The sequence below is a fragment of the Manihot esculenta genome, chromosome 9 (assembly GCF_001659605.2).
Source record: "Manihot esculenta cultivar AM560-2 chromosome 9, M.esculenta_v8, whole genome shotgun sequence".
NCBI classification, from domain to species: domain Eukaryota; kingdom Viridiplantae; phylum Streptophyta; class Magnoliopsida; order Malpighiales; family Euphorbiaceae; genus Manihot; species Manihot esculenta.
The window spans coordinates 26,292,680-26,313,654 of record NC_035169.2 but is presented as its reverse complement, the minus strand read 5'-3'; the positions used below and the strand labels follow the sequence as shown (position 1 = coordinate 26,313,654).

The 20,975-nt window shown below is 31.8% G+C and overlaps 1 protein-coding gene across 1 annotated transcript; it reads left to right on the top strand.

Annotated features, from left to right (window-relative positions):
* Window positions 1-2,728: 2,728 nt before the first annotated feature.
* LOC110622133 lies at window positions 2,729-19,190 on the top strand. Its single transcript, XM_021766539.2, has 19 exons — window positions 2,729-4,182; window positions 4,285-4,353; window positions 4,457-4,655; window positions 6,243-6,327; window positions 10,713-10,835; window positions 11,022-11,075; window positions 11,184-11,265; window positions 11,370-11,429; window positions 11,659-11,711; window positions 11,791-11,957; window positions 12,341-12,497; window positions 15,620-15,677; window positions 15,786-15,842; window positions 15,926-16,177; window positions 16,997-17,058; window positions 17,283-17,339; window positions 17,511-17,604; window positions 17,707-17,847; window positions 18,740-19,190. The coding sequence occupies exons 1-19, from the start codon at window positions 3,412-3,414 to the stop codon at window positions 18,824-18,826; spliced, it is 2,628 nt and encodes an 875-aa protein (XP_021622231.1). The 5' UTR covers window positions 2,729-3,411; the 3' UTR covers window positions 18,827-19,190.
* Window positions 19,191-20,975: the final 1,785 nt, after the last annotated feature.

Here is a 20,975-nt window from a genome sequence, read left to right as displayed (position 1 = left end):
GTGTTTTAAATATTCTTTTTACAGTTCTACTCACTGGGCTTTGTAGCTCACCCCTCTCCCCTAACCCCCAGGTTTGCAGGTACGGGATAGATAGAGAAGGCAAGAAGAGAAAAAGTCATATGTATGTAATAGTTAGTGTGTGGACATGACAACTGTATTATGATGAAATGTAAAAATATTCAGGATGTTATGTAATGAGGTCATTGAGGATAGAGTTATGCTTGACCATAATATATTGTAAATCCCTTTTGTATATACATGATCTTATGTTATGATGTTTATGTAAACTAACTCAACACAGGTTGTTTTGCCTTTAAGGCTTGATGAGATCCCACAGAGGGACTATGTTATGTATATGATCAGAGTATGCACAGGTTGAGTTAGTTGATGACAGTATGTATGAAGAAAAGTTTTAATTTTTATGCATGTTGTTGATCATGTATGGGATTATACAGGTTTACAGGTTTTATATCAGGCTTGCTACGGGTCCCGGCGGCCTTAAGTCGACCCGGATCCTAGCGCCGGTAGCGGTCCGATTTTCGGGGCGTTACACCAGAGTAATATCTTATAATATAATTTTTGTCATGTATATTTTGTTTAAGAATTCCGCCATAACCTTGGTCAGATGCATCAGTTTCCACTATTTTTGGATAATTTAGATTACAAATGTTTAAGCATGGTAAATTTTTAACATATTTTTTAATTTCTTGAATTATCTGTGTATGTTCTTCTGTCCATGGTTTAGGATTTGTTTTTAATCTGTTATACAATGGTTTACAAAAAATTCTTAAATTAGGATAGAAATCTGAAATATAATTTAAAGATCCTAAAAATCTCTGTAATTGATTTTTATATTTTATTTCATCAGAAATTTGTCTGCAAACTCAATACTTCTTTGTATTGGTATAATGGTATTTTGAAAGATCTCATGACCTAAAAATCTAATTTTTGTTTGAAATATTTTCATTTTTGGTTTGGATAAAACTAATCCATTTCTTTTTATGGTCTTATAAAAAATTTGTAAATGTTTAATATGTTGACTAATATCTTGACTAAAGACTAACACATCATCGATATATGTTATTATAAAATTATATGGTGTAAAAATGTCATTCATAATTTTCTGAAATTCACTTGATGCATTTTTTAATCCAAATGGCATAATATTCCATTCGTATTGTCCAAAAGGTACAGTAAATGCAGTTTTGTATTTATCTTTCTCATCTATTTGTACTTGCCAAAAACCTGATTTCATATCAAATTTTGAAAATATTTCAGATTGGTATAATCTATTTAATAGATTCTGTTTATTAGGTATTGGGTATCTAATCCATTTTAAAACTTTGTTTAATGGTTTATAATTAATGACTAATCTTGATGCTCCTCTTTCTATTTCTGTATTTTTAATTACATAAACTCATTTTTATATACATATAATAGTTTAATAAAAACTTAAAATATAAAAAAAATTATAGTATAAAATATATAATATTTTATTTTATTTAATATTATTAATATAAAATATAATTTTTTATCGATATAATATAAAAATCACTAAAGAAATGACTTTATCTTCTAAAATTTGTAACGTTTCGTTTTATTTAATATTATTAATATAAGATATAATTTTTTATATGTTAAAAATATGTATGATGAGTATAAATTTTTAATGAAATATTTTAATATATAATATTTATGTGTGATATTTTATACAATAAAAATTTTATTTATAATAAATATTTATTTAATATTATATATAATAAAAATAAAATAAATATACTTTTATTGTAAATTTTAAATTAAAGATTTATATATTTATTAATATAAAATTTTAGTGATTATTTTATAATTTTTTATTAATTTTTTCATATTTAATTTAGTTATATAGATTATAATTGTGATAAATTAAAAATATTTAGTTTTATTATTTAAAATATAAAATATAAAATATAAATATAAACTGAGATAAATGTTTATATTTTTTTCATTTAATAAATTTTTGGTGGTATAACACGTAGATTATAAAATTTTTTATTAAAATTGATTAAAGTGAATAGTTAAATTTAAGAAAAATATGAAAAATTAATTTTATTGTCTAAAATTTTAAAATTAAAAAATAATAAATGTTTGAATTTTTTTATCATAGGTGAATTGTAAAATCATATTTTGTGTTTTATTTCTCTCCTTATTTTTGGATCAACTATTTTTATTTATTTATTTTTCTCTCATTTAAATAAAAAGTAATAGAAAAAATTACAACTTTATTTTCCTTTTAATTTTATTTCCTTTCTAGATGATAGCCAAACAGAGTGTAATAGATGGATAGCACTGAAAAAACAAAATTAGTTTATTTTGTTTTTTAAAATTTCCCCATAGCACTGAAAAAACAAAATTAGTTTATTTTGTTTTTTAAAATTTCCCCATATTATAATCGCTCAGCTGAGGCTGTGGCTTCATCCAATCCTTTTCACTACCCAATCTCTTACAGGCGCGTGAGAAACCGCCTCATATCCACCAATCACACTTGGCGCCGTATACGTGTACCCATCAACCTTTTCGCATAATTTCAAAGTTATGCCACGTGGCTAAATCTTAGAGACACAGCTGGCTCAACTGAATTCATCAAAGAAAAGGTCCCACCTTTGTTTATCCACCTGCCTCTCGTATCTTCCAAATATCACCCAACTTTTCTTTTTCTTTTCTTTCTTGGGAATTTATTTTCTTTAAAAAAAAAATAAATAGACATTTCTCTCTAGTCTATCTCCTTTCTTAAAAAAGTTAAATCTGGACCGCGAACCAAGCTTCTACCTCTGGTTTTTTGCCGCTCTGCACGTTCCCGCTGTATTTTTAACTGAAATTAAACCCTAACCCTAATTAGATTTCACTTCTTTTCTTCTTCATCTTTCTATATTCTACCTGTTTTTCTCCCTCAATCTTAGATCTGGTAGATCGGAAAACCTGACTTCAATCCTGTTTCATGCATTCTTTCTTTGAATTATTGTTCCGTTTCGATCTACAGAGGCTCTCTTGATTCTGTCTCCAGGATTTGAATTTGATTTTGAGTTTGGAGGCTCTATAGAGAGGTAGGCGTTAGTAAATTTACACATGTCCAAGGTTTTGGTTCTTTCAATTGATGCAGCGGTTATTGACAGTTCCAGAAGTTATTGGGATTGATTTGAATTTTATAATGCTTGGTTTGAGAGTGACGGGTTGTTTTGGGAATTGACTAGTGTGTGAATTGTTATTTCGATTTTTTTTTTCTGGTGGCAAACTTGAATTCTGACACTAGTGTATAAAGGACCAATTTGAGTTCTATCGCCAAGATTTGGGTTTATTTCTTGCTATAGCTTCTATTTTGAATGCTGTCGTGTGGTTTTGCCCTTCTCATAGTGGTAAGTTTGGAGTTTGTCAATGGGAGAGGATGCAGTTTGTCTGGACATCTCGACAGAGGTGATGGGTATTGGAAAAGAGAATACGGGAATAACTGAATTGAAGAGAGACCATCAGTCTCTAGTAGATGACAACGAACCAGAATCGTTTCCCAACAAGAGACAAGCAAGAGAAGCTTCAAATGAGGACATAAAATCTGAAGTTTCCAATCCTGTAATTTCTCCTAAAGAAAATGCACCAAGTTGCCAGGATATCACTAGCCAACCAACTGAATTGGCTACATGTAAGCAAATGGGTGCTGGGGAGGTCACATCCACCTTTTCTGAAAATTCGAGTCCGCTGGACACCCTGAGCGAGGATGGAGAGCATAACAGTCGGAATAATGCCTGTCAAAATGACTTTGCTGGTGTTGGAAGCTCTGATTCGGTCTCTACAACTCATGTTGTTCTGGAGATTCCTAAGCATGCTAGTTCATCTGGAATTAGGAAGATCACATTCAAGTTTAGCAAAAGAAAAGAGGATTATGACACCCAGAACTTCAGTTCAGTTACTAATCCTGTAGGTAATGGGATAGGTCAAAAACATTGTAGTAAAGAACGTGAGAGAAACTACTCTGCTTGGGTTGATTCAGGTGCAGAAATGGTTGGAAGTGAAAATAGACATTTCTGTGCTCCCAATATGGAATTGAAGATGTCAAAGAAGGTTGTCCCCGGAAACTACCCTACTAATGTCAAAAAGTTGTTATCAACCGGTATACTTGACGGAGCTCGGGTGAAATATTTTTCTCCAGAGGTATTTTTTAAATTGTGGTCTGGTATGTTTTGATTTTGCAGATCTTGCTTTTATTTTATTTTATTAATGTATGAGTCTTATGAGTTTTTAATGGCTTGCTAGCGGGAGCTAGATGGAATTATAGATGGCGGTGGATACTTGTGTGGCTGTTCATCGTGTAATTTCTCAAAAGTAAGTTGGCTTCCTATAGTTAAGCGATAACATTACTACTTTTTATTTAGATGTTATTCTGTAATTTTTTTTCACTACTTGACTGAATGGTATATATAAGCAGGTTCTGAGTGCCTATGAGTTTGAGCAGCATGCTGGTTGCAAAACTAGACATCCAAACAATCACATATACTTGGGAAATGGGAAACCTATTTGCAGTATTATTCATGAACTGAAAACTGCTCCGCTTAGTGCATTGGATGAGGTGATAAAGGACGTGGCTGGTTCCTGCATAAATGAGGAGTTCTTCCAGGTTTGGAAAGGTGATATCTATTTGATTTATACTTCGCATTGTTGCTTTTTGACTCATGTTAGATGGTGCTAGGATGAATGCGTCTATGGAGAGAGTTGTGTGTTTTGATATAATATTTTTTAGAACTGCCCATTTTACTAACCCAAAAAAAGTAGTTTTTTTTTTGTGTGTGTGTTTATGTCATGCCTAATACGTTGATTTTTTATACCTATTTGACATGAACTTAAGATATATGCAGCTAGTCTTAAGAAAAAAAAATGTTCCAACATGGTTAGTTGTGCTTTTTGGTGTGATATTTATTAAATTTATTTTTTCAACCAACCCAAGAAATAGGGTAAATTTTCACTTATGGTCACAGACCTTAAGTCACTGTTTCTATTTCATTGTAGTTATTAAACTTTTCAAAAAAATCATCACGTTTAAATGCTTATCCGAAATAGTCACTCGTTTAAGTTTCCATCAGATTTTTCAATGAAATGCATATGTGGCATGTTTTACGCGGCTAAAAAAAAAGGAAAAAAAAAATCCTTTGCCACGTCAAATGTAGAGTACCTTTGTATACTATTTGCAAACCCATTCACATGACGAAACAAACCGCAACCCAACCTCAACTACTTTCAAACACAACAAGATGCAAGATGCACACTCTTCCCCTTTCACTCCCTTATACTTCACAGTTTCCTCTCCTCGTATCCTCCGCACCCTGCGCAATTTAGCCTTCCGGAGCAATCAAAATGCCGATGCAACCTGGTGGCAGAGGCCAATGAGCACCTGATGAATTTTATGCTCGCCACTGCATTTTCTCACTCCTCTGAGTGCATAATCAACTCCTGCAGCCTCAAGCTCTTCACACAGTGGTAGGCTCCTCTCTCTCCAACTCAACCCATTGGCTGTGGCACCATCATCCATTGCTACACATGCGAGGCCATTGCTACACAGGCGAGGCCAGCTGGTTTGTGCAATTGACTTCTATTCTATTTGCCCAATATGGTTTCATTGTTTGTGCAATTGACCATTAGGGTCATTGCATCTCCGATGGCCTTGATGGCTTGATCTACCATATCTTCGATATCAATCCTATTGTCGATGATTGTATCCACTTCTTCAAGGAATTTTGTGAGGCTCACGCACTGGTGTAAATGAACCTTTTGCTTCGTCGTGTGAATAAAATGGGTCACTTTCCTCTTCTTTCCTTTACTTCTTCTCAGATGTGTGAGTGAAATGGGTTGGCAAATAGTAAGAGGTTAGGTTTGAGAATAGTATATAAAGGAACTTTACATTTGATGCGGCAAATGAATTTTTTTTTATTAGCCACGTAATACGTGCCACGTGCGTTTCATTGGAAATCCATTGGAAACTCACTCTAGTGACTATTTTGGATAAATATTTAAACATTAATGATTTTTGTAAAACAAATTGAAATTTAGTGACTGCAATGAAACAAATTGAACAGTGATTTAAGTTGAATGACCGTGAGTGAAAATTACCCAAGAAACAGTCATTGGAAAAGGTTTCTCTTGGTTGTTTTAATGCATTTATGTCTTTCCTAATGCATAGACTTTCTGCTTGTTTGACTGAAGCTTAAAACTATTTGCAGCTAGTCTTCAACAAAGCAATGAAATAAGTGGAGTAGAGAAAAGATGTTACAACATGCCTCCTTGTTCACCTAGTTCACTTGGAAGGTAATAATATGCAACCTTTATAACTTCCATTTTGTTGAATTCATGTTGAAGTTAATAGTCTAAACCCCCCACCCTCTCCTCTCTCTCTCTCCCTTTTTATTAGCAAACCCTTGCTAATATATAAGAAATTCACACATAGAGAAAGAAAAATATTGAAATGTAAGACTAAGTCAAAGTTACTAATGCAGTTGAGAAAAACTAGCTTCATATGTTGTTATTATCCATGATATCCTACTTGCTAGTATTGTTGTCTCTTATGTGTTATTGGTGATGTTAGTGGTTAATGGTGTTGTTAGTGGTTAATGGTGTTGTTAGTGGTTAATAGTGCTGTTAGTAGTAGTGTTAGTGTTTTGCTTTGTTTTCTTTCATTTTTCTTAGTTGTCGGAGGGTGATCCTCCATGTTTTGATCATGCTAATAACGTCTCTTATTTATATGAAGAGGTTATCCCTTCCCCTTTGTATTTAAATTCAGTTGAGATAATAAAGGTGACACGATAATAAAGGTGACATGATAGAATTTTACCAAAAATTGTTGAGTACTTAACTCAAGAGATTTTCAAGTTCTCTGTTAATGAGCTTGTACAACTTTCATCATAGGTAAAAAAAAGAAACAACTTCTTTCTTCTTCATCTATTGATCGATTAATTCCTCAATCTTGTCCTGTAACTCGATCCCATTTCCAAGGACTCTAACACACGCACACTCTCTCTCTCGTCTAATCTGTTTTCAAATGCATTTGCCCGATAATGCCTAAAACAAATCGTTCCAAGCACTTAGTTGCTCGAAAAAGTTGATAGCTGTTAGTAGTTCTTTGGCTGAATGAGAAGGATAGGTGAAAATAATTTTCCTAAAATTTGAGCATTTCCTGTCAATTGTCAGTCCTAAGTTTAAAATGTTATTGTATTCCATTATTCTCTGATACCTTTCCATATAGACGCAAGCTTTCTTCTTTTCGAGCAATATTTGTCAGATTTATTTCCCTAAAGCTGTGTACATGATGTTGGCAATGCATTAATTGTTGGTGATATAGGTTTCAACTTCAACCTTATTGCATTTTTTGAAGCTTGTCTTGATATACTTAAATAACTGTTTCATCGTCAGTTTGGTGAAATGGAGAGGATAGGTGAAAATAATCTTTCGGATAGGCGAAAATAATCTTTCTTGTGAAATTTATTGAAATGACCTATGATTAGTTTGGTTGTCAGAATTGCGAAGGAAAGTAACTTAGAGTGTCAATTTCTCATGTAAGATAGTTAAATTCCTAAATCTGTTGCTCCCACTTTATTTCCCATCTCAAATGCAAGGGAAGTTGCTTTTCCATTAGAGTGAAAAATTAAAAATAAATAAATAAATACAGGCACTAATACCCGTGATTATAATAATAGTAATACCTAGGCGAACATAGCATTCCATGTATTAGTGTATAACAAGAAGCAACCCAGTTGCTTCTATGTTTTTTTCCCCTAGAGAAGAGCCCTTTAACTGTTTATTATATTGTTGATAAGTTGCTGAAATTATAGATTGTTTGTGCTTATTCTTAGTCACATTGTTTTATTATGGCTATCACATTGTTTTATTATGGCTATCTTATGGTTTTGATGGATAATTTACATAAACGGTACACTAATTTAAGGGTTGTAACAGTAAAGTATATAGACTTTATTTTTAACATAAAACTCAACTTTAATTTAAGTAATAGAAAAGCGTATTTCAGGTTTCTAGGTTAGTTTGCCAATTATAATACTTATTAAATTATATATATATGTATATTTTTTTCCTCATTTCTAATATTTAAATTAATTTTTTAATATTTAAAAAAATAAATAAATTTTTTGATTGATTTTTTAAAAAATTAATTAAATATTATACATTAGAGAATATATATATATATTTACCTAGTCTCACAGTTAATAAATTAACTTAGAAGCCTGCTATTGCAGGTGAAATAGGCTTTTATGTTACTTAAATAGAAAAGGAGAGGTTTTATGTTACAAAATAAATATTTGGGTAATTTCATCCATGGTTACTAAAGTTCGAGATCTGTTACATTTCCATTACTCAACTTCAATTTATTTTAGTAAAATCACTCAATTTTAGTTTTATTTTAAAATGAGTCACTTTAACATGATATAACATGTTTCTAGGTTAACAATCATCCTATCCATTCTATCTCATCTCTTATACATCCTTTATATTTAATTAACTAATAAATTATATAGTAATAGTATTAATTTATTTTTCATAAACTTATTATTAAATTATATAATATAATATATGATATATTTGTATTTATTTTTATTAAATTAATTAATATAAATTAAACTATATAAAAATTTATTTTAAGATTTTAATTTATTTTTCTTTAGTCAATAAAGACTTACTTTTAATAAAAAAAATTTAAATATCTCAAAATCAAGAAATATGAAATATTTTTATAACTTATTAATAAAAGGAGTTTGATATATCTATATTTAAAATACTTAATAATTAATATTGGAATTTAACTTTTCATTGTTCAAATTAGTGATAAATTTTATTTTAGAAAATAATTTGTATATCTTTATTTATTTAATATTGAAATGAAGAATTTTATTTACGTCATATTTGTACAACTAAATAATAGTTTTAAAAAATCTAACAGTATTTATAAAATTCAGTTGTTAGTGACGAAAATGTTATTAATTTTATTTTTATTAAATATTCAATTATTTATTTTAAAATTAATTAAGTTTTATATTTATTTTTTATAATTGCTTTTTCTTTCATATAGTTAATTAACTAAAAAATTTAGGTTAATTATTAATAATTGAATTATTGCTTATTAAAATTTTTAATAAGCTTGCATTATATATTTTTTTGAATTCAAAATTTGATTACAAATAATTAAATTAGTAAATATAATTATAAAATTTAATAATAAGTTTATTAAAATAAAATAATTTATTAATAAATAATTATTAATTTTTTGAAAAATTTAAATAATTATTAATTGATTAAACATTAAGCATGCAAGGGAGGGGGAGGGGATAGATGGTGGTTGACAACTTGGAAACCTACTGCAACAAGTTAGGGTGATTTATTTTAAAACAAAACTAAAGTTGAGTGATTTTAGTGAAACAAATTAGAGTTGAATGATAGAAATGAAATCAACATTAAATTTAAGTGACCATGGATAAAAATTACCCTTACAACCCCCAAGTTAGTGTATCATCTGTGTAAATTATCCTAGTTTTGATGTAATTTTGAATGACAGCTTTTTATGGTTGTATGTATCTAAAAAAATGCTTAAATTAGTGCTATTATGGTAATTTATTAATTTATTTTGGTATATTTTTATTTTTTCATATACTAACCAAACATAATTATTATACCAAAGAAAATTGAAATTGTAATCAAACATGACAATGCTACATTGCTAAAGAAATTTTGCCAAAAATTTACTTTCGCAAGGAAGTCATTCCATTTAGGAATATTAAATTTCAACAACCAAAAAGGCAACCGTATTGCTTGCTCTTCTCCTTTTAAGTCTTTATAGATGGATCCAAATTTTCTCTCTCAGTGATATTTGGCTACATAAGGAGGTTCATTGAATATAATTCTCTCATCGGCTGTGCAGTAGTTATTGGTACCCTACATTTGAAATGCAAACTTATCTCGCTATCTTCTATTGAGGCCGTTCTAGATAAACTTATACTTAACTCCTCTCCGTGAGTAATTAGATCCAAGCATTACTTGTTTGGTAAATTTAGAAATCAGATTTCACAATGCTGAATTGCTTTTTGCTCTTCCCTCTCTCTCTCTCTTATTAAGGTTAAATTGTGAGTTATGCTACAATTCTCACTGATTTCAGATCTGTGTGTGCATGCTAGCATGTGCTCTTTTTTTTTTTAAATAAAAAATTTATATATTTTGTATATCTATATTTCTATATGTGCATATCTTGAAACACACGTATCTATGAATTATTTATATTTATGATTATCTATTTTATGTGAAGATAAATGTGTCATTCTTGGATCCACTAATAGCGACAACTTAGTTATCTCTACCTTTTATTTAAATAGTCTTAATATGTTAATGATTCTAACATTAGGTAAAAGAAAATGATAACTTTTGTTGTACTTTTTCCCCATTTGATATAACTTTTTATACCTTCTGTAATTGTTTAATTATTTGATCATGCTTAATCTTTATTAGACCTATAGCTTCTTTTTGGAAAATCTCATAGGATGATGATTTTTTGGTGAAACACATGACTATTTATTGAAATGATCTCCATCAAGGCAAAAGTTGGCTTAGGGCATGGTGTACTTTCAGACTGAGTGATGGTGCCTAAGCATTCATTTTGTTGATTTTGGCTGAACATGATTTCTTATACCTTGCAGCTACTCCAATCAAGCTTTTGAAGGAAGCTTTTGTCTTACTTCAAGCTCCTTTGTGCATAACAACCCCTTTAGACAACAAAAATATATGGAGATATCAGAAGAGCAAAAACGTGCATTGAAGCGGTTCTTTCTATCTCTTTCTCTCTCTCTTCATTTTTTTGTTTAGTTTCATAGATAGCCCTTTTTTATCGTGATATGGCATATATGGGATGAGTTAACTCGTAGTCAAAGGGTCAAGGCACTTCATGATGCACCAAAGATGTATTAGATTGTTCTGTTGTGTTTACCTGCATTACATTTGTTTTACAGACCTAGTTCACTTGTGCAACAAAAGAAAACAAATGAAGGAGGCACTAAGAGAAGGTTCTAATTAATTAATTAATTATTATTTTCTGCTATATTCTCTTTGTTCTATGAGATCTTTCCTTGAATGAATTTTATGACCTGGAACTTCTTTCTCTACATTAACAGGGATAATGATCTTCACCGCTTACTTTTCATGCCAAATGGTCTTCCAGATGGAGCTGAATTGGCTTATTTTGTCAAAGGACAAGTGAGTTGTTTGACAAGTAATAAAGTGTTGCTACTAATGTTTAGGCGATCTTTGGATGTTAATGCATATTGTTAACAAATTTATAAATGATATATTTTTTCTAGAAATTGTTGGCTGGTTACAAGCAAGGAAATGGAATAGTCTGCAGTTGTTGTGACAGAGAGGTAATATTATTAAGCTTTACATTAACATTATATTTAGAATTCTCTTTCTGATGCTAGGAGCACTATCTCTTTCAATCATAACCATGTCTTTATTTTGTTGGTGAAAAGATTAGCCCGTCTCCGTTTGATCATTTCATGTAAATTCACACTATATTTGTAGTTCTTCATGTGAAGTTAGGTGCCATTTCTCTTCCACTCGTAATGTTGTCAGTGTTTTATTTGTGAACAGATTAGCCCTTCTCAATTTGAAGCACATGCTGGAATGGCTGCCAGGCGTCAACCGTAAGTAAACCTCAAAGTGGTTGGCATGTTCAAGTGATTTTGATTTTTATTTCTGATAAAATTTTAACATGCTTTACAGATACCGTCACATCTATACTTCCAATGGCCTGACCCTCCATGATATAGCTATTTCATTAGCTAATGGGCAAAGCGTTACCACCGGTATAAGTGATGATATGTGTGCCAATTGTGGAGATGGAGGGGATCTTATCTTTTGTGAAAGTTGCCCTCGAGCTTTTCATATGGGTAATTTGTTTTCCTAGTGCTTTAGTATTGTTGAACACTTTTTCTTTGGGTTGATGCTACGGTTTTATAGATATTTCATTTGCTTTTGAGCAAAGCTCGTGCTTTTCTTTTTGTCATGGCATTTTTCAGACTAAAATGTTGTATCCAAATGAATTTGGTGTGTTAAAGTGTTCATAACTTAAAGATTACACTCACTCCCCATGGAAGATGGTTTGGGATAGGGTAGTAGACATCTTCACCACCCAAATTCTTATTTCTTATAATTCTTTTTAATCTTTTATTGGAGAAAACAGATTAAATAATATATCTTTACTTTGAGGAATAATGGATTGGTTTAATGTCCTCTTTCATTCTTTTTAATTCTGTTGATCTGTCTGTGGCAGCATGTTTGGGTCTGCAATGTATTCCTAAAGGTGTTTGGCATTGTTCAAATTGTAATAAGTTTGAAAATGGAGGAAATGTTGTCAGGCCAATTGTTATTCGGTTGACTCGAGTTGTGAAAACTCCAGAAAATGAAGTTGGTGGTTGTGTGTTTTGCAGGTTAGTTCCTGGAACAATTTCTAGTCTCTTCTATTTTGCAAATACTGATAGGTGGTTATATTTGTGCTTGTGGTGTATAATAAAGTGTTGGCATGGATTGCAATCCATAAGTATACTGAATAATTTGCATGGAAGAGAAAACAAACGAAATTTATGGCTTATTCGCAGCACATACATGCACATAGACAGAAGCACTGAATCATTTCTTGATAGAAAAAAGCTTCTTGTTTTCTGTATCGTCTTATACACCTTAAAGTTAGCTTCTAGTTGGCACATATTCACAACCCGATGAGCAAATTCTCAACACTTTCTAGTGCACCCATAATGGAGAAATGAAGTTTTTTACTGATCGTCTCACTTTTGCAAAAAAATTCTACTACTAAAAACCTTCCCCATCTCTTCAAAAAAAATGGAAAAGCTTCCCTTGCTTTGATGGCATCTATAATTTGGATTTATATCAAGTTTGTGAAGGTTGGTTGGGTCGGTCATTTTTTTTGTCTCTTAATTCTACCTGATATAGGGTCATATCTCGTGCACTACTTCAATGTCATTCCAGGTTGGTTACATAGCATAGTTGTTGGAATCAAACAAATATCATGATTTGATTACCTTCCTACTAATTCGATTTAGGCCAAATTACTGAAAAAGGCCCAATGCTTGCGTCATTTGGCGTTTTAATCTAAAAGCTTAAATTTTAGATGAATTAGCTCAACTTTTGCATTTGGGTGTAATTTTAGCCAATTTTCAAAAATCAAAATGTAAGAGTTCAGATAGAATTTCAAATGTAGTATTTTATTATTTTTTAAATATAAACTAATTCCGCATATGAAAATAGTATTAACTCATACTCAATGATATATTTAATTTTAAAGATAATAGTACTCTAACTGTTAAATATGCAGTCGATAGCTTCAACAGTAGATAGATTTTATTTTTGCGCTTATAATTATGAATATTTTATAACAGATATATTATTTTTAATTATTATATGTATGCTGTTATTTTGGACTAAATAATATGTATGCTATAAAATATTCATAATTATTATTGAAAAACAAAATTCATCACTTTTGAAGGTGTGAATTGCATATTTAATTATTGGATTGCTTATCTTTAATTTTGATTTTGAAAGTTGGTTAAAATTACACTCAAATACAAACGCTAGGTATGTAAAATGACGCAAATTGGGCTTTTTTTCAGTCAATTAGTCTTCGATTTATATACCAAATAGAAAAACATACTTTAAGTGAAGTTGTTTGATTGAACTAATAGTGAATCAAATGAATTGATATGAATTAATTAATTTAGTTGATTCTTTTCTTTTCAACTCTGGATGTTGAAAGACTTTCTGATTGATTCCCCAGCTATCAAGCATGATTCTTCATTTTGTACCCAGATTCTAGTGTTTCCACAATATTTAGGTGTTCTCTGAACAGTAGACTTGTGACAATAATGACATAGTCCAAAAGGTATTTTCCTTTCATCTGGTAGATATTCCCTCTTATTCCTTTTCTCTCTTTTGTTTTTGATCTTCTGCTATATTTTCTACTGTTTTCCAACTCATTATGATGTTTTCATATCCATCTTAGATGGACCATTTATTGTGATCTTTTATTTCAATGGGGTCACTACCTTTTCTATATTTGTTTGATCAATTTTTATTATTTTATTATTTAAGCAAGTTTTAGTGGAGTTAAATATGTGCACATAGTGACACCTAACAATGATTCTTTATATATATATATATATATATTTTATATAATCAAATTATACAGAACAGAGTGCCTTTTGATCAATCTATAATCTATATTTTTCAATTAACAGCATTTCCAGTTGCCACATGATCGCTCCATATTTGTCAAAATACCATATTTTTTATATATTTTTTCTGATTCACATGGATGTATATGATCTGTAATCAATTTGACAACTATAATTTTTTGTCTGTGTATAAGCTATTATGTTTGTGATAGCAAGTGACTTTGTTTTAGGTCTCTTTTTAATCTATCTCACCGCAATATAGTTTAAAAGTTATGTTTAATAAAAAAGAAAATTATAAACAAAGATAGGGCAAAAAAAGGAAGTAAATGGGGCCAGCACGAACTCATCTTGAAACTGTTTGTGAGCTTCTGGTTGAGCAAGTTTTGAGCTGAGTTCCACTTCATACTGGTTAGCTAATGGCAAAAAGGTTAGCTCAAAGAAGAAAATTCAAGTTGAATTCACGTTTGGCTCTAAAGTTTAGCTTCTTTCGGCTTTATGAAATTTACAAATCTAGCTGGAATCATTCCAATCTACTTTCTCAACAACTCCTCTGTTTGTGTTATTTCCTTTTTTATACAAATGTGGCAGTTCATTGTCCATTCCTTCTTTATGTTTTCACATCTGTCCTAATATTCTCATGTTCACTTTGTTGATCTTGTCTGCCTGTTTCTTCGTGGCCCATTCTTGTCATAAGTAATAGTTGGATGAATCTCAATCCTATTGAGCTTCCATTTCATACTGGTTTATGCATTGCAAATTGCTTTTTGGTGAACTTGTTTCCTTGCCAGAAACTTGAAGATTTGTGAATCCTAAGCCCATAAGTTACTAATTAACCATCTATTATTGAGGAACGTGCCATTTTGCTTCTATAAGCTCAAGGTAGGATTGGTAAAAGAGAATGGACAAGGTGCTAAGAGTAATTATATTTTCCATGGATCAGTTGATTATTGTTGTTTAGTGGAACCGTTCAATAGCAGGAAAACGAGCAAGTCTATGAAAAGAAATAGACAACAACATGGGATGAGAGAGTATTTGGCAAATATTTAAAAGAAAATAGACAATGACAGGGGGATGAGAGAGTATTTGGCAAATATTTAACAGTTAAAGAACACTATTAGCTTTTGTTTTGGGTGTAAGATGCTTAAATTTTGTAAGTCCATGATATGGGATTATTGACCAGTAAATGATTGATGATGCGATTTCCTATTGTTTCATGATACCAGAATTTATTTTGAGTTGAATTTCTCTTGGTTTGTTTGTTTAATTTAATTTAGTTAATAATGAAATTGTTATTTGTTCATAGAATCTACTTACCATTTTCTGTGGTCACGCCTTAATATTGTTTTTGTTATGTTTACCAGGGCTCATGATTTTAGCACAAATAACTTTGATGACCGAACAGTTATCCTTTGTGACCAAGTATGTTTTATCCTATTTTGAGCATTCACACTAGCTTTTTTTTTAAAAAAAAAAAAAAAAATCACTGATTACTTTTGATTTGTTAACTTACTTTATGTTCCATCTCAGTGTGAGAGGGAGTTCCATGTTGGTTGCTTGCGGAACAATGGACTATGTGATCTAAAAGTAGGTCCTATAATCGTGAAATATTTAGGAATTATTTATGCTGCTAAAGAACTTTCTAACTTTTGTTGTATATCTCACCACAGGCTCTCCCCAAGGGTAATTGGTTCTGTTCTAGTGACTGCAATAGGATCTATATGGCTCTAAGGAATTTTGTTTCCGATGGAGTACAGTTGATTCCTGCTTCACAGTTGAATATCATCACTAGAAAGTATGCTGAGAAAGGATTATCTATTGGTGGACTAGCAAATGATGATGTTCAGTGGCGGATTCTGATGGGAAAAAGTCGTGACAAGGAAGATCTTTCATTGTTGTCAGCAGCAGCGGCAATTTTTCGAGTATGTTGTTGATATCTTGTTGGATTTTGTCCCTTCCTTTTTCCCCTTAAAACATTAACTGTGGCTAGTAAATTTTTTCATTTATCAATTATTTGGTCCATTTTGGCTGCCAAGAGTTGTATGGAAGTTTGTAATTCTAAGAATTCATGCTAAAAACTGATGTATTTTGTTAATTTTCAATTCATTCGATGAAGTCATTCGATTGAAAACCTAAAACACCCTACTTATGTTATATTTATTTCTTTGTAAATAAGGCAATATAGGGTTTAAGCACATTCGCTTACTGTTTAATCATTCCAAACAATAGATTTCAAACAGACTAACATTTCGAAATTTAATCCAAAATACATAAAGTTCACTAGAAAATCATTTGAAGAAACTTCTAATTGAATTGAATTGGATTTTGGCATCAGAATTATTCAAAAAAGGTTGTATGCAAAAGTTTTAAGTTGTTTTTCTCATCAAGCTAGAATTTTCCGTCTAAGAATGTGATGGTTGGCAGCTGTATTCCTATCATATTAGTTAGGACATAGGAGAGGTGAAAAGTGAGATAAGAATTCTTTGTTGTTCACATTGTCACTTGAAATTCTCATTCAAAACCTGTGTACATTTCTAGGGCATGAATATGCCTGCTAACTTGATGTCGCTTAGTGCATGGTTGGATAGAAATTCATTCATCAGAAGGAATTTTTCCTTCTGTTGATGGGCTTGATCTGGCAGCGTAGTTTTGTAGTGTTAGACATTGTCTGCTCAATGTCTAATATAATTTTTCAGAAGTTGAATTATTTTATGTAATAATGTGCTCACTTTTTTTCACAGGAGTGCTTTGATCCCATAGTTGCAAAAAGTGGTCGTGATCTGATTCCTGTTATGGTCTATGGGTAATTTGTCCTTTCATTTTTTGCTTTATTGCTTACAATTAGATATTTCCTGGTTGAATTATTATAAAAAGGATGAAGACACCATAAGGTGAACTGTTCATTTGATAATTTTTTGGATTTAGTAATCATCAATCTCTGTAATTTCTAATTACATTCAACTGTTAGGTTCTGGTTTTGAAGATATAATTTCTAGTATAATTACTTAGCTTTAAATTTTTTTGCAGGAGAAATATTTCTGGCCAAGAATTTGGGGGGATGTACTGTGTGCTATTACTTGTAAGGTATGTTGCTTTTTGCTAAATGCTCTGCTTTTGTTTGAGCTCTTGACTTCTTTTTGTTTTCTTTTTTTTTCCCCATGCTGCCTACATTTTATTATTATTATTATTATTATTTTTTAAATTTATCTCAGATGTAAGCATCATTTAATAATTTCATGTTTAATGCATCCACAGGAATGTTGTTGTATCAGCTGGTCTTCTTAGGATTTTTGGTAGGGAGGTTGCTGAGCTTCCTCTAGTTGCAACAAGTAGAGAACATCAAGGAAAGGTATGTGCTTTAGTTTTTAATTTACCCTGGTTACGCTTCTTTCCTTGGTTCTTGAATTTTCTAATAGATAACTCCATGAATTCTTTTAATCTTCATTTTCAGGGTTACTTCCAAGCATTATTTTCATGCATTGAGAGGTTACTGTGCTCTCTGAAAGTGGTAAACCTGGTGCTACCAGCAGCTGAGGAAGCCGAGTCAATCTGGACAGGGAGATTTGGCTTCAGAAAGATGAGCGAGGGACAGGTACGTTTTATCTTGCAAGTTCATTAATTGAATATCGGGTGCTTTTTCTTGTTTCTATGATGACAAATGAAGTTGTGTGATAAACTGAGAAAATAGTTAGTTATATGCTTTGGCTGGCTGCAAGTACAAACAGAACTACATGCACATGAAATGGGATGGTTCTTATGTCCTTCTATTATTTGGTGTTTTTTGGTTTTTATATTATGGAAATGTCAAAATTATTCATAGACATACCAAGTCCTAATAATAGATAGGAGGTCCAAAATAACATGGATGACTTTAATATTATGGTATGAGAAATTAAATTAGATTTGTTAAGGTTCAGGGAACTGATTTTATTCAAAATGAAGGGAGGGTAAAGCATGTAAGCTCCAATATTAGTAGAAGCCCACAACATCGCGTGCGCAAACAGGTTATTGAATTAGCAGAGGATTATTTCCCGGGTTTGGCAAATAGGCTTGCTTGCATTTGGATTTCCCATTTTTCAAATGAGAATTGGATAGTTTATAAAGTTATTCCATAAACCTTGCACTGGAAAAATTCTTAATTTCAAAATAACTTGCAATTATAATTACTATCAAAAAAAGAACCTCCTCTTTATTGGGATGGACCCTTTAATTAACAGCATTTGCTCCAATGGATAATGACTGATTGTTTTCTTCATATTCATCCACTGGATTATATTTCTCCCATTAGTATTAAAGTCAAAAGGAAAAACATGTGTTGTCCTGTCAACTCTATCTGGCCATGTAGTCTTTGGGGCAGGCGTTGAGGAATTTAATCGTAGGGCTCACTGTTAGCAAATAATGCATTCGAAGATCGTTGGCATCTTATTGTGGTTTGCAGTTCTTGAACAAGCATTCATACCAACTAACAAACTATTTTTGCTCAGGTGTCCAAGTATACGAGGGAGCTGCAGTTGACGATATTCAAGGGCACATCAATGCTGGAGAAGGCAGTTTCCCCAATAATCGATTAGCAGCTTGGAGACGCTGGAATTATATATTTGAAAAGAAAAAGAAAATTAGTGAAGTTATAGGTGTTTTAGTTTTGTAGCAGGTTTATGCTTCTGCTATTTTGGTTTTGTGGGCAGCAGGCATCCAAAGCAAGAGTGTTGTTGTTGGAGATTGTTTCTTGTACCGACTAGAATTGAAAGAGTAGCAGGAAAAGAAGATAAAATGATTGTAGAAAGAATCAGAGCATGCTGACCTGACCTTTTATAATGTAGAAGTCCATAAATATCTTTCTTGCTTTCTTGTAGCTCGCTTGTTTTGTGCTAGGAATACATTCTTTCTGAAAAAAAAAAATGTTATTTGCATCTTTGTAATTTCTTCAATTGTTCACCTCCGCTCCTTTTTCTTCTTATATATATACATATACATGTGCTTTCTTTACTTATGACTTATCTATCAAACAATTGGTGTACTTAATTTTAAATTGATTTATAAGTTAAAAGATATATCTTCAGTCAAAACTTAAGAATTATTTTTTAAAAATTATAACCAGTTCACATGAATCAGGGCTGAGCACTGTTCGGTTTGAACCGAATAAACCGACCGAACCGATTTAATTTAATAATTTGGTTCGGTTTTAAAATAAAATCGGTTCGGTTCGGTTTTAATTTTAAAAAATTTCGGGTTGGTCGGTTCGGTTCGGTTTTGGAGTCAAAATAATTCGGTCGAACCGAACCGACCGATTTTAATTTTAAACGCAGCGTTTTATTATAGGTTATATCAATTCACTTTCTAATCCTATCCGTCGTCATTCTTCACGCGGCATACCTTCGTCTCTCTCAAACCAAATCCCTAATCTCCATCATTCGCGTCTTCAATCCGTAGCCACAGCCACCTACCCCAGTCGCTACCCACCGGCCACCCACCCTGCCACCCTTCGCGTCTCTCTCTCACGGCCATCGCTCGCGTCTCTCTCTCTCATAGCCGTCGCTCTCTCGTTGAATCGTCATCTCGTTGAATCGTCATTCTCGCGACTCACACCGGCGGTCAGACAGATTTTGGTATTCTTTCTCGCGACTTCAAAACCGAACAACGCTTTTCCAGTTTCAATCCCTCTTTGTAATCGACATCCCCTATTCTAGATTATCCAAGGCGTACAGGTATAAAATCGGTTTATTGGGTTTTGATTTTAAATGAAATTTTTTTGTCTCCTTTGGTTGTTCTGATGTAGGTGAGCATGTAATTGCTGCCTTTTTTAATGACAATTAGTCATCTCAAATTCTATTGTTGAAAATTGTTAAATTACATGTGTAGATACTGTGTTATGGAGATTCGTATCTATTTACTCTTCCTGATTTTTGTTGATATGAGAATATTATATGTCAATGCCATTGGTTGCTGGTTTTTGCACTACCTGCTTTGATGCTCTCTAGTTCTGCTATTGTTTCTAGAACTTGGTTGGCAATGTCGATTTCTTTTTGGCTTTAGAAGTTTCTTGTAGATATCTGATTCTCAAACTCTTGTGCAATTGAGTGTCTAAGTTGGAATTACAGCAAATTGAGAGGGAAAAATACTATGAAAAGCCCTTGTCATTGAGTGTCATTGAGTCTCATAATTACAGCAAGTTGGAATTACAGCAATTGAGTGTCTAAGTTGGAATTACAGCAAATTGAGAGGGAAAAATACTATGAGTGTCTAAGTATGTCTAAGTTGGAATTACAGCAAATTGGAATTACAGCAAATTCTAAACAAATATATTAGGTTTAAATCAATTTTTATTAGGCCCAAATTATTATATAATTCAATGAAATTAGAAAAAAAAGTTCAAAAATCGGTTTCGAACCGAACCGAACCGAACCGGTTCGGTTCGGTTCGGTTCGGTTTTCTATCTTATTTGGTTCGGTTCGATTTACATTTTGAAACAATTCGGTTAATTCGGTTTTGGCCGGTTCGATTCGGTACCGAACCGAACCGACCGATGCACACCCCTACACATGATCACAAATGGCTAGGCTTATAGTCTTTTATCAATAAAGGGTTGATTCATTCATGAAAATAAAGAGCTACAATCCTTCGTTAAAAGAATCGCTCACTCGGACAGTGGATTGGATAGCCATCCGAAAATAAACCATATAATTTTAAATAAAAGATTGACATAAAATTATTTTTAACTGA